We start from the raw sequence: 23,830 nt of genomic DNA, 5'->3' as shown, positions 1-23,830 counted from the left end.
CTTCATGTTTATTGTAAGCCTTTTAAATCCCTTCTAAAAACCACAAGTTTACATTCCCCACTCTACTTAACTTTTTATTGTTTTTATGCTTTCTGTGAAGATAGCTAGACAGACAGGGCTGATAAAAGGAAAGCTTGTTCTTATCAAATACGGGTAAATGTGTAATGGGATTTTTTTCTTTCCTACCAGAGGAAGCCCACTGTTTCACTAAGAACTCACCCAATTGAGGTATTTTAAATGGATGCAATGTTAGAAGCCAGCCAAACTGTCCTTCTAAAAGTGACGTGAATGCTAACCTAATTGCCCGAGAATGTTATCAACTGGCCTTTGAAAGCCAGACTTCTACGCTGATTCCCCCTGCTGGCCTTGAGGTTGCACTGTCTTTGGAAATTGATGAAAGCAATATACCTGAGCCTTTTCATTTGAGGGCAAGTTACTCAAATGCCAAATACAGCATTCTTCTAGAAGGCATTTACTCCGTGATAAACATGCCAAGTGTTTCTTGAATTTGCTTCCCAAGGGCAGAAATCCTGCAACTAGACCACCCCACAGCCAAGACTCAAAGTCGAAAACAGAACATGCCGGACTGCGGTAGGGAGTGGGACCACGGGCACAGGGATTAAGGGTAAAACCCAGTAGCAGTAGGTTAGATAAAGAGCCAGACTGCTTTTTACTATTATAAAGTTGGACTTGGGGGTCTGACCATGAATTTCCTTTTCATGAATTTAGAACTGGTGGAAACAATTCTTTACCTTCCTAGGACTCAATTGTTTCTCTTTCCCTTCTTACCTTCCTCTCTTCATAAGATTTTTACCTCCCACTCCATAGGAGATGTAGTCACCAGACCAATTTTAAAAGCAGCCTGTCACTGCAGACTTCAAGCCTATTGTGGAATCTGTGTTAAAAGGTCTGTCTGAGACTTCCCTGGGGGTCCATTGGTTAAGACTCCATGCTTCCAAAAAAAACGATTCCACGCTTTCAATGCAGGGGATGCAGGTTCGATCCCTGGTGGGGGAACTAAGACCCCACGTGCTGCATGGCGTGGCTAAAAAAGAAGGGGGGTGGGGGGTGGTGTCTGTTGGGGGAGATGGGAAAACTGGTAGATCTCTCCTGCTTGAGTCTGAGTCCATTTGGTGGGAGAAAGGGGGAAACACTGACTTACGTTTCTGACACATGCTCCGGCACCAGCTTGGCCTTGTTAGGGCAGCAAGAGCGGCAGTGATGGCTATTTCCTTCCCACAGCAAAAGCCAGTGCCAGTGCCTCCGCGGAGAACCAGAACAGAGAAAGTATCAGAAATATCCTTGGAAATGTGTCACGCAGAACCTTGGGTTTACAGAGTTACAGAGCCATCCCAGGTTATACTGTGTCCCGCGTGACACATGGCACAGTGCTGGCCAGAGGGAATTATATACATACTGATATATTTATTCATTGATAACATCCCTTCCGCATGTCAGTGTCACTCTTATTTATCTATTTATTTATTTATCTTTGTCATTCTATTATAACATTTTTCTTTCAGGTCAATTCCAAATTTTTTTCCATTTGCAACTCTCCTCAGAAGCTTGTTTTTCAGAGCTGCTTGGTGAACTGTTTCCCCATTGCTTCTGAGGCTCTTGTTTCAGCTCCACTTGTTGAGTCCTCCTCTGGGGAGGATTCCCCATCCTCTTGCCTCTGGATTAAGAGTTGACAGTTGTAGCAGATGGTGGGTCAAAGCAGTCAAGTAAAACAAGTTTAAGTGATCTGAGCCTGGCTGTGGGCAGGAATTTTAAAAGGGCTCAGCTGGGTGATTGTTCTGCTCCTTGTGGCCTTGGCTGATGTCATCACTTGGGGGCATTCGGCTGGCAGCAGGGCTGGGTTGGAAGGTGGGAAGAGGCTTCACGCATATGTCTGGCCCCTCTGTGCTGCTCCATGTACCCCTCTCCACCTGGGAGGCTAATCTGAGTGTCTTCACAGCAGGGTGGCTGGATTCCCAGAGGGAGAAAGTGGAACCTGCTATAGTCCTCTGAGGCCTTGGCTTGGGGGGGCCCAGACATCACTTACACATTTCACTGGTCTAAACAAGTCACAGAACCGGCTCGAATTTAAGGAGACAAGAAATAGATTCCACTTCTTGAGAGACAAGGATCTGTGGCCATCTTTAACCCATAGTAATATGTGCTGATAACATCTGCTTCTCTGTTTTCTGTACTTTAACGACGTCTCTTACGTTTTATCATTTAAAAAGATTTTTCCAAACACAGAGACTTGGAAACCCTCCCAGCAATGAATTATAAAATGATGTCTTTATTTGCCTTTGAAGAGTTAATTTTTTTCTACACATAAATCCACAGACAGATATATATTATATATTTTAAGCCAAAGGGAAGTTTTTAGCTAGTTTCTAATATATAGCCACCATTATACCTGTCCAGTTATTAATTTTTCAAGGAGTTATGTACTACGGCATAAACTTGACCAGCATAATCTGTTCAACACAGAATATTTCAGAGCATAGATATGTTAGACTGTCATATGTAAAATGTAAGCAAATGCCTAAAAAATTAAGTGAAAATAGGGGTTCTTTTGCAACATACAACAAACAGGAAAATAAAGGGCATAGGAACGTAATCAACCAAGTTTCCTTACACAGTGCATATTGCTTGAGTCAAGGAAAAAAAGCAGATTGGAATTAAAATTTGTATTGCATTTTGGGAAATGTTGTGCAAGGAGAGGGATGTTACTGGAACTGCTGAGTGAATTTTGTTTACTGCAGTTCAACTTTCCACCAAGCAGATCCTGTGAGAAGGGACAAGGCTAAGTACACCTATTTATGTAGGTAATTTTTCTGTTTCACGCCTCTGATTCATCTCTCTGCCTCGCTTTATGGGGAGTCATGCTACACTGGTTACAATTAATTTCAGTACTGCATATTAGCCATAAAGAGATATTTCATAAACTGACTTGATGTATATTTTTTTTTTCCTCTGCGCTTTTCTTGAAAGATGAGAACGGTCCACAGGAAAAGCCAAGTGCCAAAGAAATGGAAGGGCAGGGCCAAGAAGCAGGTGAGCTCAGATTTCTTTTGAGGCGTCCCCTAGGCCTCATTCCCAGAGGTGAACATGGCTTTACTTAGTGCCCTTTTCTGAAAATATTTATACCGTTTCACCAGGTTAATATCAATATTCGTTCAGGTCTCCCTCGGGAAGCCACCAACCCTGTTAACTACAAGTGTCAGGCCCACCAATCAGAAGGGTACCCTCCCTCTCAGGTCTCGATCACCAGCCCCACTTTTCTCCCGTGTGATCGCAGTTTGCTCAGTGATGCTCTACGCGGGATGGGCAGAGGTTGGAAGGACAATGTCAGAGCTGGGCTGACTGAGGGCAGGTCAAACTCAGCAGATTTCGTTTGGAGGAAAAAATGAAATGAAAAACATTCACAGGGGGACTTCCCTGGTGGTCCGGTGGTTGGGACTCTGTGCTCCCAATGCAGGGGGCATGGGTTCCATCCCTGGTCGGGGAACTAAGATCCCGCATGCCACAGGGAGCAAACAAACAAACAAACAGAATTAATTTTTAAAAATTCACAGGAAATATATCAGAGGCTTTCCTTCCACAACGAATGGAGTATCCTTTACTGTTTTACATTAAATTTTGAAGAGCCACGCTTCTGGTCATTTCTCTGTATGTTGTAGATGATGGTGTGAGGAGTGACAGAGGCTTACTACCCCACACCCAGAGCTCAATGAGATCCAAAGCCTTCCTGACATCAACTCTGTTCACTGAAAAACAGATGAGCCAATGGAATGCTTAGAGATCTTCTGTAGATTATAAATTGAACTTTTTAAAATAAAATGGCACTTAAGACTCAAAAGAGATTGTCATCTCCTTAGGTTTATCTTTTCTTCCTCCCCACTTTTGTCCTCAGGCATGCTCTCCTTTAAAAGAATGATTCACAGGGATTCCCTGGTGGCGCAGTGGTCGAGAGTCCGCCTGCTGATGCAGGGGACACGGGTTCGTGCCCCGGTCCGGGAAGATCCCACATGCCGTGGAGCAGCTAGGCCCGTGAGCCGTGGCCTCTGAGCCTGTGCGTCCGGAGCCTGTGCTCCGCAACAGGAGAGGCCACAACAGTGAGAGGCCTGCGTACCGAAAAAAAAAAAAAAGAATGATTCACACAATTTTGCAGTTATCAACATAACCACCAAAATAAAAATTTCCTTCTTCTTTCTATTTTCCAAGTCATTCTTCTGGTTCTAATGAGCCCAACGGATGGGGCATCTTTGAAATAGTGGGCTCTGCTCATGTGCCAGCCGCATCCTAAACCGTATGCTGGGCTCTTAGAAATAAACCAGGTAGTGTGATAAGTTTTTCACTGCAAAGTTCCTGCATTAACCTTGGAACTTTTGCTAGAGAACTGAAAGCTTTTACTATTAACCTGGAAGATGGAACTGAAGAAGGCCAATCAGAGAAGGCACTGAAGCAAGGCAGCAAGGACCTCGTGTACCTGCCACTGGGTCAGTTGGCTCCCTTTGCTAAAGTGTAGTCCTTGCAATGGAATGAATTTCTAATACAGAAAACTGTTGTCATCTGCATCACCATCGCCCCCAGCTCCCGGCCACCACACCGTTATGCTCCGTGGAAGATGAGTCTTCTGTGAAAAGCTGTCACTGTTTTTACTGTTTGGGGCTGATGGGTATTAATCAACTAGCTGCTGACAGCTGAGGCCATTCTCTGAACATTGTGGTTTTACAGGTTTTATTCATTCACTGCTCTGTCCCAAACTGTCTTTATCGACATAGATTTCTGCCACCCCTGTTCTCACACACACACACACACACACACGTATACACATACACAGGCACACACATACAGGCATGCACACACACCTGCCTGCTTTTTATTTATTCATCTCTTTTCCCCTAATCAGTTGAGAACAGTTGCCTGTTAAGAGAGAGTGGTAGAATACAAGCTCTCTTCTCCACCTCTTGGATGGACAGCATCGCCGCCACAATATGGGTGCCTCTCATGGTAGAGAAGATTCCTAAATGCACCCCTGAGGGGCTCTTCTTGCTTTTTCTAAGTGGCCGGCACAGAGTCCAATGGCAGGATTCGTCTATGCTCTTGGCCAGCGTCAGCATACGTTGTTGTGTCTGCTCTGCGTCCCGAATCCAAGATCAGAGAAGTCAGAGATGCAGTTCTGGTCATTCAAGTCCTTCTGACCTACTGTTATTCTTCCAAAATAAAAGTAACTTCCTTTCATTCGATAGAATGTCCAGCTTCAATTCTAGCTACATGACTCTGCAGGCCTCTTCCATATCACGCAAAAAGCACAATCTCAAACCAGCATAATCCAGCAGTTCTGACTGCTGTCATGATCAAATCAAAGTGGTAGGTCCTAGTCCTCAAACAGCCATTTAACCAATACCTATCCGGGCTTTGCTGTGACCCAGGCACTGTTCTGGACACCGAAATAGGGCAGCAAGCAATAAAGACTTCTTTGCTTCCTTGAAACTTATATTCTGGTGGCAGTGATCCAAAAATAAACAATTTAAAAAAAAGTATGATAGTGACAAATGCATTGTGGAGAAATGAGGTAATGTAGAAGGAATCCTGAGAAGGCGCTGTCCATTGGCTGGACTCGGGGAGGACTCCCTGAGGGAGCAGTAATTAAAGTGAAATCTCAATGATGAAATGGCGGGAGAGCATTTCAGATGGAGGGTCCAGATAATGCAAATGATTTCAGGCCGATTTTAACAGGTTGGAGAAGGAAGTTCAGAGTGGCTGGAGCGTGATGGATGAGGGAGAACATGGTGCGAGGTTTGGGAAGACATCATAGGGCCAGGTTATGTCTGACTGCATAAGATTTGATTTTGTTAGAACTACAAGGAGAAGCCAATGGAAGGTTGTTAGTAGTAGAGGGACCTAATCTGTTTTAACAAGCTCACTCTGCCTGTGAGTGAAAACGCGTCAAAAGAACAAAAGTGAGACCAATTGAAAGGCTATAGCAGGAAAGCAGTGATGGAGGTTTCTGGAAATGGAGACAAAATGGCCTGATGTGTTTTGTTCTAGAGGTAGAAGTAACAAGATGTGCTGATGGATTGGATCTAGGGCGTAGGGAAAAGAAGAATCCAGGCTACATCCTAGGTTTTTAGCATCAGTAACTACATGGATGATGGTGCCACTTACCGATGTATGAAAGACTGGCCACAGGGCAGTTTTTATTAATAGAGTTAATAGTTCAGTTTTGGCCATGGTAAATTCAAGAGGACTCTTGGCCATGTGGGATGTCAAGAAGCCAGTTAGGTATCTGAGTCTGGATTTCTAGGGAGAGATGTGGACCAGAGATACAGGCTTGGGAGTCACTGTCAGAGAAATGATGACTTAAAACCATGTGACTGGGTGAGATTCACTAGAGAGAACATGTAAATAAGGAGAACAGTGAGGCCTGGGACACCATGGCCTCTAGACATGTGGCACCAGGGGAGAAGGAACAGCCACAGCAAGAAAGTGTTTCAGAAAGAACAGAGTAGACTCTGAAATGCTCCTGAGGCGTCCAGGAAGATAAGAAAGGAGAAATGACCATTGGATTTGGCAAAGTGAGGTCATTGACACCTTTGATAAGAGACTACTTCGAGGAGGATCGACGAAGCCAGTTGGAGTGCTTCATGGAGAGACCGTGAGATGAGGAAGTCCAGAGCAATAACATGGACTTCTCTTCTAGGGAGTTCTGCCGTGAAGGGAAGCAGAGAAATGGGGTGATGTGACATCAAGGCAAGGTTGCAAGTCTGTAGTTTGTTCTTTTGATGTTAATAGGAGTTCGTCATCTAACAGAAGGAAGTGATTCGTCTCCAGTTATCTCCCTACCAAAAATCTTACTCTCTGTTCTGATAGAGGCGTGACCTAAAAGTAACAGTCATATACCTTATGGACGAAGGATATACTAGAAGATATCCGATTAGCCTTTAAATGTGTGTTAGTCACCATGCGTGTATCAGTTATCTTTAGTTCCATAACCTTGTTACTGCATGAAAAAAATGTATATATTCCTTTTCCATTTGTCAAGTATTAACCATTCCAAATGATTTTGATAACCTTCCTGTCTTAAATATACTATTTTAGTGTTAGTAAGTTAGTTATTATCCTGGAGCCCAAATGCTAGTGGAGTCACTGGGGTGCTGATAATATTAAGAAGAAAGTCCAGCTCTGACGAGGTTAGTTGCTGCTGTGAGGCCCAGGCACGGACCTCCAAGTTCCTTAGTCGCCACTCTGTGCTTGGCTGACATGAAATCACCAAACGGCTTTTGGTGCTTTCCTACAAATGACCCCTTCTCCTGGACCTCTTCTCTGACAGCCATCAGATGTGCTCCCTACAGCTTGACAGCCTGGCGTAATGGAATAGAAGTGCTGTGCTAAGAAAAACCAAACTTTAAAAACACACACATAAAAGCACTTTGTAGAAACTTGCAAGGATATACTTTCCTTCACAGTCTTTTACTAAGAAAAATACTGTACCATTCTTCTAGAGGTAGGGGAGAAACAAAATGCCAAAGTATAATACTACCAAACAAACAGTCTTCTTCACCAAAAAGATAGTTTGTAGTTCATCAGGCTCTGTCTTAACTGAAGGGGTTTTGTTCCATTAATTGTAGAAGAGAGTTACAAACCCAAGCCCCTTCAAAGACCATTCAGTGTATTAGAGCATGAAACAGGCTCCTGCTTTCTTCGGTAGAGTAGGAGGTGAGGTGGGAAGGGAAGCTCCAACCTGACCGTATTTGGCTCTGAGACAGTGTTTCTCTTTCTGCCTTATAGATGGTGCCAGCGCTGCCACCGTGCCCAGCGCTTCTTCAGAAGAGGCAGCTGAAGTCTGTAAAGATGAAGGTATGAGGCCACTTACTACATCTAAAAATCACAGACTCTTAGAAAACCGTTTGGGTTTTATTTGTATGGGAAAATGAAGCAGTGTGCAAATCTATCCAATTCTCTTTAAGCACCTCTATTTCCAACACAGATATCCAACCCCCTCTGTTTTATTCTATACCTACCATTTTCAGAATTTATATCTCCATTTACATTTGTTCCTCTGTAAAGTAACTGTTCATGAAACAATAGAATGATTGGAGAAATTACGTTTAAAGATGTTTATTTGAAACACCAGAATTAGACTGTTTACAGCTACTTGTCAGGAACGGCTTCATCTGAGAACCGTCTACCAGAGAACTCCATTATCTAGACAGAATAAGAAAGAAATGTTTGAAAGGCATCCTTGAAAATAAATCTTTGGCAAGAACATCATTCCTCACTCTATGGACAGTTACTATGAGAAAATGTTGCTGACCCAAGTATCTTTAGAAGAATAAAAAAGTAAAAGAAAAATTTATGTAGGTTCTAGGAGAAAATGTGAGGGAGAAATAGTGGGGACATTCATGTGCAGATAATAGAGTTTTAAAGATATATATTATCTAAAGGAAAATGCAATCATCATTTATTTTCTTTCCCTCCTGATTAACTGTCCACACACACACACACACACACACACACACACACACACACACAAAAGTAACATTATTTTATATCTGTCATTGATAACTACTAAAAACCCTTCTGGAATGGTAGACGAGATTGTTAATTTGTACAAATGGACATCTGGTAAACCATGTGATACACTTGGAACTTTTAGATAAACACGCTGAATGCATTTCTTCAGTTGGGAGTGATATGAAAATATATCCATACTTAAGACTGATATTAGCTACTCCTGGAATCAATGTTTAGAAAATCAAAGTGGTTTTAAAAATAATAGTCAACTGTTCGCATCATTCATTTCATTTCATGTTGCCTGTAAACAGTTTTTCTAAGTGAGGTGTCCTGTGTAGGGAGGGTAGTTGCTGAGATTGTGAACTCTGGGACCAGATGGTTGAGGCTTAAATCCTGTCTCTACCACTGGAAATGTATGTAATTTTTGACAAGGAATTCAAGTACTTAACAAGGAATTAACAAGTAATGACAAGTAACTAACTCCTTTGTGCTTCACTTTTCTCCTCTGTAGAATGGGAATAGAAACTGTATTTGCCTCACAGAATACAATAATACACATCCATTGCTCAAACTGTTTACCTGGTACCTATGCAGACTGGGCTCCCCAGGAAACAGACTGTGATGGAGATTAGGGAGCTGACATTTATTAGGGGGAGCTCTTGGAATCAACACCTGTGAAAGGAAAGGGAAGAATGCAGAACTGGGTAAAGGGAGAAACTGAACTACAAGGCATTCTCAACAGAAGCCACAGATGGTCTGAAGCTGACATGACCATTCTGAGATGTCCAGTTGGGATGAGAGAGTCTGGCTATTAGAACCTCCCATTTGATAAGTCATCTGTCATTGGCTGCCTTGGGAAGGGGTGTGGCCTCGGATGAAGCAACTCTCTTCTGCTGGGGTGATCCTGGAAGCTTGAGAGGGATGAGGGATGCCTGCAACTGGGAGAGTGAGCTCTTCCTTCCTGAAGGAGGATGCGGGTGGCCCAACACAGCATCCACCATACTGTTGCTTTTGGTGGTCTTTCTCTAGTTCATTGTCACTTTTTTACTGAATCCCTTGGCACCTCGCTTCATACTCCTCAGATATGTGTTCTGACATCCCTGGTTTTAAAATTCTTTGGAATATCTAAAAATGTAAACCATGTTAGATCACCTAGGTTCTCATAATTAACTCTAGGTCATCTTAGAGAGAGAAATAAACCTGAGTGAAAAGGCAAAGAGTGGTGTTTATCCTAAGCAAATAAATTCGGACATCACAATCATTTAGGCTGTGATACAAATTTTTCAGTGTCCTGAAGTGGAATGGCAGAGTTTAGGAAACAGAAGAAATAATCTAATTTAAGTGCTTCAAACTGAGATTTTTCCTGCAGAGTTGTTTGGTTTGGAGATATCACACCCTTATAGAAACACACTGTGGTGTTTCTTCATGCTTTTAGGATCTCACACCATTAATTGCTCCTGCCAGGATCAATTTCTCGGAACACTTTTAGTTGTTTTGTTTTGTTTTTTTACATGAAACTTTTAATGGTGGTAACTCCAACGAGTTCTGTCACGTATCACAAATGCAATTTCCTAATAAGACTAAATGTGAAGTTTTTACCAAAATAAATTATTAATATCCATTAACCTCTGGATCTAAGGAAAAGAATCTTGAAATCCACATTAACAAGTGATCCAGTTTCCATTAAAAATAGAATATACAGGTTACGATTTTTGCCTTTTCCTTCTGAAACAGCATGTACAGAAGACCACTATTTTAACGGATTATCACTACAACGCTTAGGCCAAGCATCTATTGCTTACAGAACTGCAAGTGTGGAGATAGATACATAGCTTGATTGATAGATACATAGCTTAGAATGAAAAATAAGTGAATTTGCCATCGAGAGCCTCCGAGATTGAGGTCATGACGAGGTTAAAAGGCATTCATATATGTTGAGAATTCATTTCAAACATTCACCATTATAAGTTTCATGCAGAAATATATCTCCTTGGTGACAGCTGGGCTATTTATGAGCTCTGCAGCTATAAGGCTGCTTATAAAAATGCTTATTACACTCTCCAGTTTAAGTGCAGAATATTTTTGCTGACCAAAGTTCTTCAAGGGGCCCTTGCTCTCTTGTCTTTGTTTCCAGGCTTTGCTCCTGACCCAGCATCTTCTTCTTAAGTCTTGGAATCACGAATATTATGGACTGGCCTTTTTTTAGTATTCTTTCCAATATAATTCCCAAAGATTTTGAGCCCCATTATTTATTTTCAGCTTTGCTTGTTGGTTGGCTGGCTTTATATTTGTTATAATTTTGGCTCCCACAGGAAACTGGTGTCCTCTAGGGTACAAGGACTAAAAACAAAAGAAAAAATGAGCTGGCTAATGTCACTTGGTTTGGGAGATAAGATTTTTAAAAAATTAAAACAGATATGTGAAAGTTGAAGAATTTCAAGAGGAAGTGTCTTTGGGGGTGTCTCCTTAGGCCAGCGATTTTGTTCAAATGTTCTAGACATATTCCCCACTGGGTACCAAGAATGGATGTTTATTGCCCATTTACCCCACATAACAGCTAACAGTGCAAGCTGCTAACAGAAGGAGGTACAGCTGATTGGCTTATGGATCAAGAGCTAGATTGTGAGCTCCCGACGGAGGACACCTGTTCCCAATGACTCATCACAGCCTTCGGGTGGGCAGGAGTTGAGTTGGGTGGAGGAGATGTGAGAAGGAGGAATGCCGATGAATAATTCATCCACACAAGGGGTGCATGCCAGGGATGCAGCAGCCAGGACTGAATAGAAATGAACTCCAAGGTAAAGAAACCTGAGAAAATATCTGTTGGTTGATAGGAGCTCTGAGGTCCTTTATAAAATAGGGCATACACTTATCTATTGAGAGATTTCTTTCTCTACTGGTAAAAATATTCCAATTATTGATTTAATGGTAGTTTACACTTTAAATCCTTAAAAACAAACCCAGGAGTACAAATGTGAAGGCTATTTACGTTAACAAATATAGAGGCAATCAGATGGAGAGGCTATAAACCCAGGAGTAAAATTTGTATTAGGAATATCAAGTATTTTGGTTGAAACTGCTGCAGAGTTATTATTATTTTTTATTATCATCATCATCATTATTTAAGATATAGTCAGTCTGCTTAATTCAAGGAAAACTCTCTGTTCTGTTATCTCAACACTCTTAACAGCTCATCCTCACTCACACCCAAGACCAAGGCACCTTACTGGGGGGGCGGGGAGGGGGGAAGTGCTGTTTAAACACATCCTGATTCTGCTGCCTTATTATTTAATCAGTGCCTAATTTGTATTTAAAGGGCAACTAGACCAAATCATATGCTCATTAATATTAACAGAATCAACTAATGCTCAGGGCATGCACACTTGAGCTAGTATTCCTTTGGAGCTCGGCCTAAGTCATGGCATTGCTGTCTGCTGTTTACAAAGTGGGATGTCACTTGGCAAAGGACACATTAACCCTTAATCTAGTTTCAGGCCTCCTACAGGTCAAAATTTCTGTAGGATAGGGAGAAAGCTCCAGCAAGAGTCAGCCTTGCCAAAGAGGACAGCAAAGAAAGGATGGGGTTATATATGAGGTATCGGATTCAGGAACGTGCAAGAGATGAGCATAAATGCTCCCAACCACGGGTAGCTGTAGGCCTGGGCCAGTGGTGTCGACTCCAGAAGATTCTGTTCTATTCCTTGTCTAAATCGTTGGAGAGAAACAAAACATTGGGCCACCTATGAAATTCCCCTCAGGCTTCCCTAATAGGATTCTTTTTAGTCCTTTCCCTATTCTAGAAATCCATTATCACCCTATAAGCATCCTCCCCGCTACCCACCACCGTGGGACAGAGCTGTCCCCTGTCCTAGATCTTCATCGATGCAGTGTCTGGATACACCGTGACACCCAGGGCTATCACTCTTGGATGGTAAGAGTCTGAAAGGTGGAATGAGAGCCGCTGCCCTCTGGTAGTTCAGTGAAGGGGAAAGAACTAAGATATATGGAGTGTGTGCTCTACTCAGTGCTTTACATTTCTGTACAATCTATTTTTCATTTCACAAAAAGGTAACCTGAGAGTCAGGAAGGAGAGAGAGAAAGGTGTCCGCGGTGGGTGGGGAGAGGAGAACTGTTTTATCAGTGTTGATTCCCGTGGCTAATACTTGCATGATCTTACATAATCCTCAGAAACGATAGTATTTTATTCTATTTTAAAATAACATTTATTTTTCTACTTGTAAGATAATGCATATTTATTGTAAAGTATTTTTAAATGCAGAAAAGTATAAAATGTAAAAGCATATAATGATTTTCCCTTTAAGGTTTAAACTGTAAAAAAAAAAAAACCCAAGAAGTCCTATTTTTTCAGTTAGCAATATACCATGAATATTTTCCCAAGTCTTTAAAAATTTCTCAAAGGCATGCTTTTTATTGGAGGCATAATATTTCACCATATGGTTGTCCCACAATTTACATAACCAGTGTCCTAATGTTAGATTTAGTTATTTACAGTTTTTCTCTCTATTATAAATAATAGAGAAATGCAGTATATATATTTTAGGTAAATCTGGGTGTGTATCTATGATCAGTTCCTCAGGATGAGATCTTGATTTTTCGTTGATTTACTAGGGAAAATATTGAGATATTTTTTATTGCTTACATTTATTATTTTAGAAGTAATGTGTGTTTATTAAATGAAAAAATAAGCAAAAGAAGAAATGAAAAATATCACTCATAATCTCAACCCCCAGAAATAAGCATACGTAGTATGCTGGTATATAAACTTCCAGACGTTTTCTAAGCTACCACACATATATATATGAAGGTTTTTTAGGGTATTCTGCAGTGTATACTAGTTTGAAATTGTCTTTTGAATGTAGCAATAGATTGGGAAATTTTTTCCATGTCTTTTGATAGTCTAATGTTATTTAATTGTATATTCCGATAAGCAAAAGACCAAAATTTACTTACCCAATTTCCATTTTGAGTCGTTTCTTTGGTTTCAGTTTTAAATTCTATACTGGCCAGGAACACGCTTTTAACTTTGTAGATGTTCATGATCATTCCTGTAAGAAAACCCAAATAAATTAAAAAATGCATACAAATCTTTTTTTTTCTACAATGAATAGAGTTTATTCCCTTTTTTGATTCTTTAAATAATATATGTTCACTGTAGGAAATTCAAATAATTAAAGGGCATATAAGGAATAGAATAAAAACACATGTGCATTCACAGCTCCCTGAGATAACTACCATCTGCATTTTGGGGACCATTCCTTCATGCATCACTTTCTGAATATACACACCCACGTAAAATTGTATATAAATCCATCATATGATTTTAATGTAATTTCCCTTTTATCTTGTTTGTTCCCTTTTATTTTAGTGTAATTTCCCTTTTATCTTGTTTGTTCCCTTTTATTTTAATGTAATTTCCCTTTTATCTTGTTTGTTTACTTCCCACCTTCCAGTTATTCAGAGAGTAAAACACACTGATTAAGAATCTGGTCTCTGATTTTAACTTCCGGAGTCCAGATTCCAGCTCTCCTCTGACCTGTGTGACCTTGGGCAAATTACTTAGTCTCTGTGCACCTCAGTTTCCTCATATGTGAAATGGGGATGATAATAACACCTCCATCACAGGATACTGAACATTAAAACAAGTCAATCCCCTTAAACATGTCAAGGAGTATCTGATACACAGTAAGAGGCACAAAATTTTTAGCCATTGTTAAATGTATGTGTTTATTTTATAAAAACTGTATCATATTCTATGCACTTGTTGTTAACAGACAGAAAAACTTTGTGGCAATCCCTCCAAGTCATTTGTGTAGATCTAATTTATCCATTTTAAAGCTCAAGTGATATTCCATAGCTTGGATGCACTATAATTTATTCAACCATTATACTGTGATGAGCAAGCACTTTCTTCCCACTTTATTGCCGTACAAACAATGCTGCAATAGATGTCTTTTTCCCATATATCTTTACAAGCAGTGCTTTTTTTTGCATGGGAAAGATTCCAAAAGTGTGAGTTCTTTGAGGAGTGTGTGTTTTTAACAGATACTGCCAAACTGCTTTCCCAAAAGACTATAACAATTCGTATTTCCATCAGCAATCATTATTTTTATTTCTAATTTTTTACAGTTCAATGAGTATAAAGTAATAATATCTCATTACTTTTGAAAGCTCAGTATTATTATCCCAATTTTGCAGGTAATTGAGGCTCAGAAAGTTTGAGAAACTTGTCCAGTTATCCAAAAGGTAGAACCGGAATTTGGAAACAAAGTCTGCCTGAACTATGCTTTTTCCATCCTACCATACTGCTTCCCGTCATGCTCTTCCCATCATACTGCTCCCAACCATGCTCTTTCCATCCCACCAAATCATGCTTCTGGAGCAAGGGATATTCCTTGCCTGAGGGGGCTAGGACACAGTGAGAGGGCAGCATGGGAGAGCTGAGACCCAAGAGAAGCCAGCAGGGCAGTAAGACTGAGGCAACAGAACAGACCAGCCTACTTGGTCCACATTATAGCCTTGACTCTAACCCATAGTGAAAGTCTTACAAAGAAATGACTACACAGAAACCTCCAACTATATAACGCACCAGATATAAAGCCCAAACCCCTTTCTGTATGGTCTGGTTCCATACTTCCTCATACCCCACGTGTACCCTACTCTGTAGCCCAACTCACATGTTTGTCATCTCCCAAATACCACTGGCCTACAGTGTTCGGCCATCATTCTGCCACATCTGTTTATTCAAGATTCACTTCCAATATCTTACCTTTACATCAGTCTTTTACTTCATTTTTCCCTTCCTCTCTTCCTCCTCCCCTCCCTCCCTTTCTCCCTCCCCTCCTTCTATCAAATTAACTGAACCAACATTTCAAGTACAGGAATTACACTAGATAATGTGGGGTGGTTGGTGGGGGCATGCACATTTTCATCTTTCTTGATTTCTCCCCTCCTTATTACATTTCATCCCATACAATAGTGAACTGTCCTTTCTACTGTTTCTTATAAATTTGTTTTAAAATTATCATATGCCTTGTATCAATATTATATACATGACATATCCAACTCACTAGAATGTAAATATCTTGAAATCAGATACCAAATCTCATTCATTTTCATGTTTCAAGACCAACACAGTGACTTGTGCATAGTAAGTCCTCAGTATTGGATATAGAACCCATCATAAATAATGGGCCACTTATAATTCTCCTAATGTCGTGGCCACTGTCCCAAAATATTTATTACTATTTTTAAGGCTCATATTAGATGAAGTTCCGCTTTCAGAATTCTCCTATTTCAGAAGTGAATTTTCCCCAAAATGTTATGCTGTAAAAACACAAATGTAAATTTGAGCCAGAGACTTCCCTATTTGTTCACTTTCAGATTTGGATATTCTTACACTATAAGAGAACAAAATAAACTTCTTCTAAATGATGGATGTATATAGATTATTTCCAGTGGCTGAGGCTAGTTATTTACGCTTAATTTATGGTAAGACTTTTTGGATAAGCTTTTCAAATGCTTTGATTAAATATGTTTAAAATCGGATTAAATAGGTGGAAGTAGACAAAAATCATTTATCTACCTTTTAGTATTAAAATTATATTTATCTCCCATTTAGTATCGTTTAAAAATACATATATTTTAATAAACATATAGTTTAACATATAGCAATTGTAAGGCAAGTAGCAGTTGCTGTCCAATCACGTTTTCACATACATATTTTTTTCCTTACAAATTAAGTGTGACTGTAATTACATATTTGTAGCAGTCAATTCAGTTATATGATCTCTTGGGTGTATTTCTAAAGATCTGGTGAGTGAGGCTTGGAAAGAAAATCATCCCAGACTAGGTTATGGAAATCAACTGAGTGGAATAGTAACCCTTGTCCAGCACACAGTAGGATCGAACCGTTGGTCCTAATGGGTCTGAATTAAGACAAGGAGTCCTGTAATCTATTTTCAGATTCACTGGCCTAGTTTTTAAGTTCTTTGGGACAAGTCATGTCGCCTTTATGAGCCTCAGTTTATTCTGGATTCACATCACCACTGTGTGGCCAACTTTTTTAGGTTGTGCCTCGGTTTTCTCCTTTGTAAAGTGGGGATAATAATGATATTTATATCACAGGGTCGTGAAAAGTGAAAGTGCTTGTAACAGCTGCTCAAACATAGTAAACTTTCAGCAGGTGTTGACGACATTATTTTTTTACAATTATTGTTGTTAAATATATGTGTTGGCTTTAGAATTTTAACTACTCCAAACAGGACTCCTGTGTCTCATTGAATCGTCACCAAATCTATTGACATGTATAAAGTTAAAGAAGCTCGATCACAGGTGATATTCAAAACATTTAGCAACAGCTGTGGCCCAGTGGCTGCCCGTCAAGGTACATCATGCTCTGGTACATCATACTGGCAGAGACCAGCTGAATAGTGAAAACAACTGGAGTAAATGATACAGACAAGCAGGAGTACTTCAGAACTCGCTGTCTGGCCCCCATTCACCAAGGGTTTGATAGCTGCGTAGCCTGGCTTGAATACCATACATAGACTTTCCTTTTGTTCCTTCTATAGCTCCTTCTACCTGCTTTGCATTTTATTCTCTTATAGAAAAGACCTAGAATGGAAGGTCCATATATCCATATTTTAGGATGCTTTTGTCAGCGTGGCCTAAAAAGAGTAATCATACATCTTTAAAGCAAGCGCACTTTTGAGGGTGATGAGGGTGCTATTAATACTTATACCAGGGCAAGCAATCACACTGGGACCAGGGATAACAAGATGGGTACTCACCCCACCAAAAATACACGAAGTCTTTTCAGTCTACAAATCAAAATCATAATATCACTCACACATATTCAAGAATGTTTGTTGAACTTTGACTCCTAAAAATGTACTATTCTTAGAGTATAATTTTTTTCTATCTTGTTAATTAGTATAAAAAATAATGTTTGGAATAACTCTTTAAGATAGTCTCATAAAAGGTGTATTCCTAGCCAATCTGGATAAATCCAGAGCATCTGCTAAGAGCAGTCTAATTTTCTTTGATTTTTATTTGTTATTTAAGTATAGTTGATTTACAATGTTGTATTAATTTCTGCTGTACAGCAAAGTGATTCAGTTATACATATACATACATTCCTTTTTATATTCTTCTCTATTATGGTTTATCACAGGATATTGAATATAGTTCCCTGTGCTATATAGTAGGACCTTGTTGTGTATCCGTTCTCTATATACTAGTTTGCATCTGCTCTTGGCAACTGCAAGTCTGTTCTCTGTGTCTGTGAGTCTGTTTCTGTTCTGTAGATAAGTTCATTTGTGTCATATTTTAGATTCCACATATTAAATGATATCATATGGTATTTGCCTTTCTCTGACTTACTTCACTTAATATGATAATCTCTAAGTCTATCCATGTTGCTATAAATGGCATTATTTCATTATTATGGCTGAGTAGTATTCCATTGTGTGTGTATATATATATACCACATCTTCTTTATCTATTCATCTGTTGATGGACATTTAGGTTGTTTCCATGTCTTAGTTATTGTGAATAGTGCTGCTATGAACATAGGGGTGCATGTATCTTTTTAAATTACAGTTTTGTCTGGATATATGTCAGGAGTGGGATTGCTGGATTTGAGTGTTTAGTTTTAGTGTTTTGAGGAACTTCCATACTGTTTTCCATAGTGGCTGCACCAGCTTACATTCCCACCAACAGTGTAAGAGGGTTCCGTTTTCTCCACACCCTCTCCAGCATTTGTGGTTGTAGACTTTCTAATGATGGCTGTTCTGACTGATGTGAGGTGGTACTTTATTGTAGTTTTGATTAAACCAGCCTAATTTCCTATGAAATGACTTTCAGATTAACCCAGTGATTCTCAGACTTTAATGTGCATTGAAATCAAATATACATTAATATTTGAGTTAAGGGCTTCCCTGGTGGCGCAGTGGTTGAGAGTCTGCCTGCCTTTGCAGGGGACACAGGTTTGTGCCCTGGTCCAGGAAGATCCCACATGCCACGGAGCGGCTGGGCCCGTGAGTCATGGCCGCTGAGCTTGTGCGTCCGGAATCTGTGCTCCGCGATGGGAGAGGCCACAACAGTGAGAGGCCCGCGTACCACAAAAAAAAAAAAAAAAATTTTGAGTTAAGAGCTGAATACTCTAAAGGCATTTTAAAAGATTTCCAGTATTATTTTTGAAGATATGTACTTTTGCCACTGCTTAAGATCTGACTTCTCTGAAAAACAGACCATGACAGTGGTTCATGTAGGATGGCACAAGGTCATATTTGGACTGGGCAGAGACACTGGAGAAAGGCAGTGTAAAAGAATTCACTTCAGATCCATAACATGGTGGGGCTCTTGCTCAGATATTCCCATGTTTAAAGTTGTATAGCATCCATTAGGATGTTAATAAGTGTAAATGAATGATAAAAGAATTCAGCAGTCAAAACATTTTAGAAACTACAGGTTTAGACAGGTAGTTTCCACATTGCAGGACTTTTCAGAGCCTTCAACATGCTGACATGCATTAAGAAGTTCAGGGGAGATTGAAGCATGTGGCATTTCCGATTTTAATTGACCAAATCTTATTTTTAAAAATTGATTTGTTTGTCTTTTTTTTCATATATAAAACATTTTTTTTTTTTTTTTTTTTTATAAATTTATTTATTTATTTTTGGCTGTGTTGGGTCTTCGTTTCTGTGCTAGGGCTTTCTCTAGTTGTGGCGAGCGGGGGCCACTCTTCATCGCGGTGCACGGGCCTCTCACTGTCGCGGCCTCTCTTGTTGCGGAGTACAGGCTCCAGACGCGCAGGCTCAGTAGTCGTGGCTCACGGGCCTAGTTGCTCCACGGCATGTGGGATCTTCCCAGACCAGGGCTCGAACCCATGTCCCCTGCATTGGCAGGCAGATTCTCAACCACTGCGCCACCAGGGAAGCCCTAAAACATTTTTAATCCAACAAATTATAGTTTGGGAAACAATCTCACATCCTATCCAGAAGAATTTAAAAATATAGTTTAAAGTTCTGTTTTCGATAAATCATAATCACTGTTATAATAAAAATAAGCAATAGTAAAATAACTTTTAAAAAATGGAGACTGAGTTTCTTAAATCCATTGTGGCACAGTGTTTTTGAGGGAATATTCTCCCAAGTTTCAGAAAATGATGTAGCCTCTCAGTTTTTGACACTAGGTTTCCATGAGCAAAAATGTGTATCCTGCCTCATTCTTAATGATGTTTGTTGTCATCTGTTCTTCCCACCACTGTTCCCAGGGTGGGTATATTTATTGTGAGAGACAGAGAATGTTTCAGAACTGCAGCATTCCTTAACAAAAAGAAAAGAATGATTGGCTAGCTAGTGGCAAAGACAAACATTTTTTTAATCAAGTACAAAGACAAGGTTTCCTAACAAACACTGATAGCATTTAATGGAAAGTTTTCTATTTCGTTTAGAAATTAGCCTTCTTTCTCAGGCCAAAAGGACAGTAACCCTCACATATACACGTGTGCGTACACAAAACAACACACACACTTACATTTGGAATCTAAAAAAAGGGTATAAATGAACTTATCTACAAAACAGAAATAGAGTTACAGATGTAGAAAACAAACTTATGGTTACCAGGGTGTAAGGGGGGAGGGATAAACTGGAAGACTGGGGTTTTAGACACTGTTTTAGACCCAACATGAATCTGCAAGACAAGATTTCTCCCAGCTTGATCTTTGAGTTATGATGTTTTTGTGATACTGGGAGACTCATAAAGATCTAAGTCATTCAAAAGACATGTTTTTCAAAAGCCATTAAACTGTTACAGTTTACCTAAACCATCCATAAATGCTGTCTGTGCCAACCACGTTCTGAAGCAGAGTCATTACTAAATATTCACTCAGTAACTCTATCCTAACCATGTAATGAGACAAACATTTCTGTTGACCGTTAAGACCTTGAGACTACTCCAAGCACCAGGCACTGAACTTCTCTGAATCTTTCTTTTCAGTTATAGGAAAATAAGCAACCATCTTTTCTCATCGTACAGTTTTCTGCTTTCTGCTTGTCGGAGCTTCCTTCCAACTGGAAGTCCTGGTGTAGACTCATCCAGAGAACTTGGATCTGCAGCTACATATTTATTACCTAACACGGGTTTGCCAGGATCAGCAGGAGGAGCTCAGGTTACCCTTCCACACATACGCCCTCCTCTTCCTGACAACCTTCTTTGTCCAAGGTCAAAGCCCCTCCCAAACTCTTCCCACGTGCTTCCCCCAAGGTTGAGCTAACAGAGCACATCAGATTCTGCTCCCACTTCACTCCCAGAAAGAGTGTCTCCTGAGTTTACGAGCATCAGTTCTTCCATCTCCACTCATCCTTTCTCCTCCTCCTACTTAACTGTTCTCCTCTCTGAACCATGCTTCTTACCCAACAGTCTGCCTTTTTCATCAAGTATAAAGAAACCAGGAACTCACTATGCTTCATATGGTGACCATATGCCCTGAAATTTTTTTATTGAAGTATAGTTGTGTACAATGTTGTGTTAGTTTCAGGTGTACAGCAAAGTGAATCTGTTATACATATACATATATCCATTCTTTTATAGATCCTTTTCCCACATAGGCCATTACAGAGTACTGAGTAGAGTTCCCTGTGCTATACAGTATGGCTTTATTAGTTATCTATTTTTTATATAGTACTGTGTTTATGTCAATCCCAATCTTCCAGTTTATCCCTCCCCCCATTACACCCTGGTAACCATACGTTTGTTTTCTACATCTGTAACTCTGTTGCTGTTTTGCAGATAAGTTCATTTATACCCTCTTTTTAGATTCCAAATGTAAGTGATGTCGTACGGTATTTGTCTTTTTCTGTCTGACTTACTTCATTCAGTATGACAATCTCTAGGTCCATCCATGTTGCTGCAAATGGCATTATTTTGTTCTTTTTTATGGCTGAGTAGTATTCCATTGTATCTATGTACCACATCTTCTTTATCCATCCCTCTGTTGAGGGACACTTAGGTTGCTTCCATGTCCTGGCTATTGTAAATAATGCTGCAGTGAACATTGGGGTGCATTGCCCTGAATTTTTAAGTACAATTCTGACTGCAAAGATTCTTTCTTCTTATCAGATCACATAATATGATTTCTGGAAGGAAAAAAAATAAAAGAGAAAAATACCTTCCTCCTGGGCATGGACTATCACCTCCTGGGAACCTAGGTTTGAGTGCTGTTGTCACAAGTATTTTACTAGTTTTTCAGGAGGAAAAAGAAATGGAGGTGAGATTAAAAAATAAATATCTAAAAATATCTTTGCTGTCATGTTATGTCATCTTTGCTCATTTCTTCCTTTGAAAATCCTTTCAGTGGTCATGAAGAAATTGTGTCCAAAGAGCTTTGTGCACTGATCCTAATTGGTTGGGTTTTAATAATAATGACAATCGAAAAGGTTTTATAGTACCCAAGTACCATCTCACTTAATTCTTTCAATGACTATTTGAGATGGAATATGAATTAGGGAATGCTAGCTGCTGTAACAAAAATGTCAAATTGACCCAAGAGAAATTTATTTTCTCATTTATATAAAATCCACAGTGAGAGGTCATGTTCCCTACAGTCTTTCAGGGACTCAAGGTGATGGAGGCATGTGAATTTCAGCTGTGGTCCCTAAGGCTGCCTTGAGTCTTGACAGCAGATAGGAAGAAGAGAGAGAAAGGGTTGCACAGAAGGTTTTTACGACCAGGCCTAAAAGTGACACACACCACTTCTGCCCACTTTCCATTAGCCAGAACTCAGTTGCATGGTACCACCTGACTGCAAGAGAGGTCTCCTTAGTCCTGCAAGTTACTCCTTCTTGTGACTAGGATAAAGGAAGCAGATTTGTTGAATAGCAATCCTGTATTTTCCAAAGAGGGGTGGCATTATTATTATCACTATTTTTTCCCTGTTTTTACAAATGAAGCGACCAAGATTCAGGTTGGATAACTTGCCTTGGACTACACAAGTATTGAGGGCTAAAGAATAGACTTGAGCTTGAGACTTTTTGAAAAAACAAAAATCACCCATTTCTGTGTTTTTCTCCTCCTTATGCCATGAATCTTCTCTGTATTAAGAAACACACACTATTAAGTCTTTATGGGATGTCAGCTAATGCCATGAAAATGAGTGGTAAATACTTGATCTTTTCACACTTCTCTTTTGAAGGACAAGTCTATGTTTCAAGTTGCCTGCTGTTTTTTAAAATCAATAATGACTAGAACTAAATGATAATATGTTCAGATTTTTGCCTGCTGTGTTTTATAGCAGACTCTATAATTTTAAAATGTTTTAATTCTTCATATCATTCCTTATTTCAGATTCATATTTGAAGTGGTTCCCTCAAAAATGACATGAACAGCAGGGTCTCTACATAAGCTAATAAATGGGAATGTGTCACAATAGGGGCTCAAACAGAGCTCTGATTCACGAATCTGCTTACAGGTTTCCCTAGTGGCAGATATCTTATTATATTTGGTCTAGAGTTTCACACACTCATGTGTTATATAGATAGCTGGTTTTAATGAGTCCAAGGTCAAGGGTTTATATTTGGACCCTATATGAATCGGCTAACCTTATATAGGTCAAAGTTCATGGTCATATTAATATATCATACTTGAATGTGATCTCATTCTGTAAGTCAAGTAAAAGGTCCTAAGGCCGACTGACATTCCCAAGCAAAGCAAAATGAGCATATTCAGCCCACTGCTTCTTGAATTCCTCTAATACTTTAATCTTTCCCTCAAAGTAAAATGAAAACATGTAACTACAACATGTAAGACGTACCATCACAGACTGTACCTGCCCCTCCATTCTTATCTCACAGAACCCTCTTTCCCCTCACTATGCCTCCATCTCATCATAGCCTTTTCTGGCCATCTTTTTAGGTAGGGCCTCTCCTCCACTAAACGTCCATCCCAGCCCCCTGTTCATTTCTCCATAACACTTACAACTATCTGTAACCATGTAAACCTCGCTTTTCTTTTGCATACTTACCTTTTGCCCATCCCTCCACTATAACTTAATTTTCATTGGGGGAAGGATAGCATATGTGTTGTCCATCATTTTATCTTCTGGTGATTCGTACAAAGTCTGGCCTTCAGAAAATACCAATTAAAATGTATTTTGATTTAAAAATCTAAAAGCACCAATTAAAATGGTGTTAAGGCCATCAACAAATATTGACTGGATTTTAACTCTTTGTAAGACCTTCTGCAAGAGGAAGAAGAAAATATTGCTGTTGACCTTCAAGGAATTTACAGTCGAGAT

General features: G+C 39.7%; 1 protein-coding gene across 1 annotated transcript in view; it reads left to right on the top strand.

Annotated features, from left to right (window-relative positions):
• MACROD2 (mono-ADP ribosylhydrolase 2) overlaps positions 1 to 23,830 on the top strand; it is a 1,967,591-nt gene that overhangs the window by 1,853,739 nt on the left and 90,022 nt on the right. Inside the window, exons 11-12 of the mRNA XM_065893095.1 lie at positions 2,986 to 3,048; positions 7,789 to 7,857. Of these exons, the coding sequence (XP_065749167.1) occupies positions 2,986 to 3,048; positions 7,789 to 7,857 (132 nt within the window). The remainder of the gene's footprint in view (positions 1 to 2,985; positions 3,049 to 7,788; positions 7,858 to 23,830) is intronic.

This window comes from Phocoena phocoena, chromosome 15 (assembly GCF_963924675.1).
Source record: "Phocoena phocoena chromosome 15, mPhoPho1.1, whole genome shotgun sequence".
NCBI classification, from domain to species: Eukaryota; Metazoa; Chordata; class Mammalia; order Artiodactyla; family Phocoenidae; genus Phocoena; species Phocoena phocoena.
The sequence above is the reverse complement of the archived record's forward strand: the minus strand, read 5'-3'. Positions and strand labels throughout refer to the sequence as shown.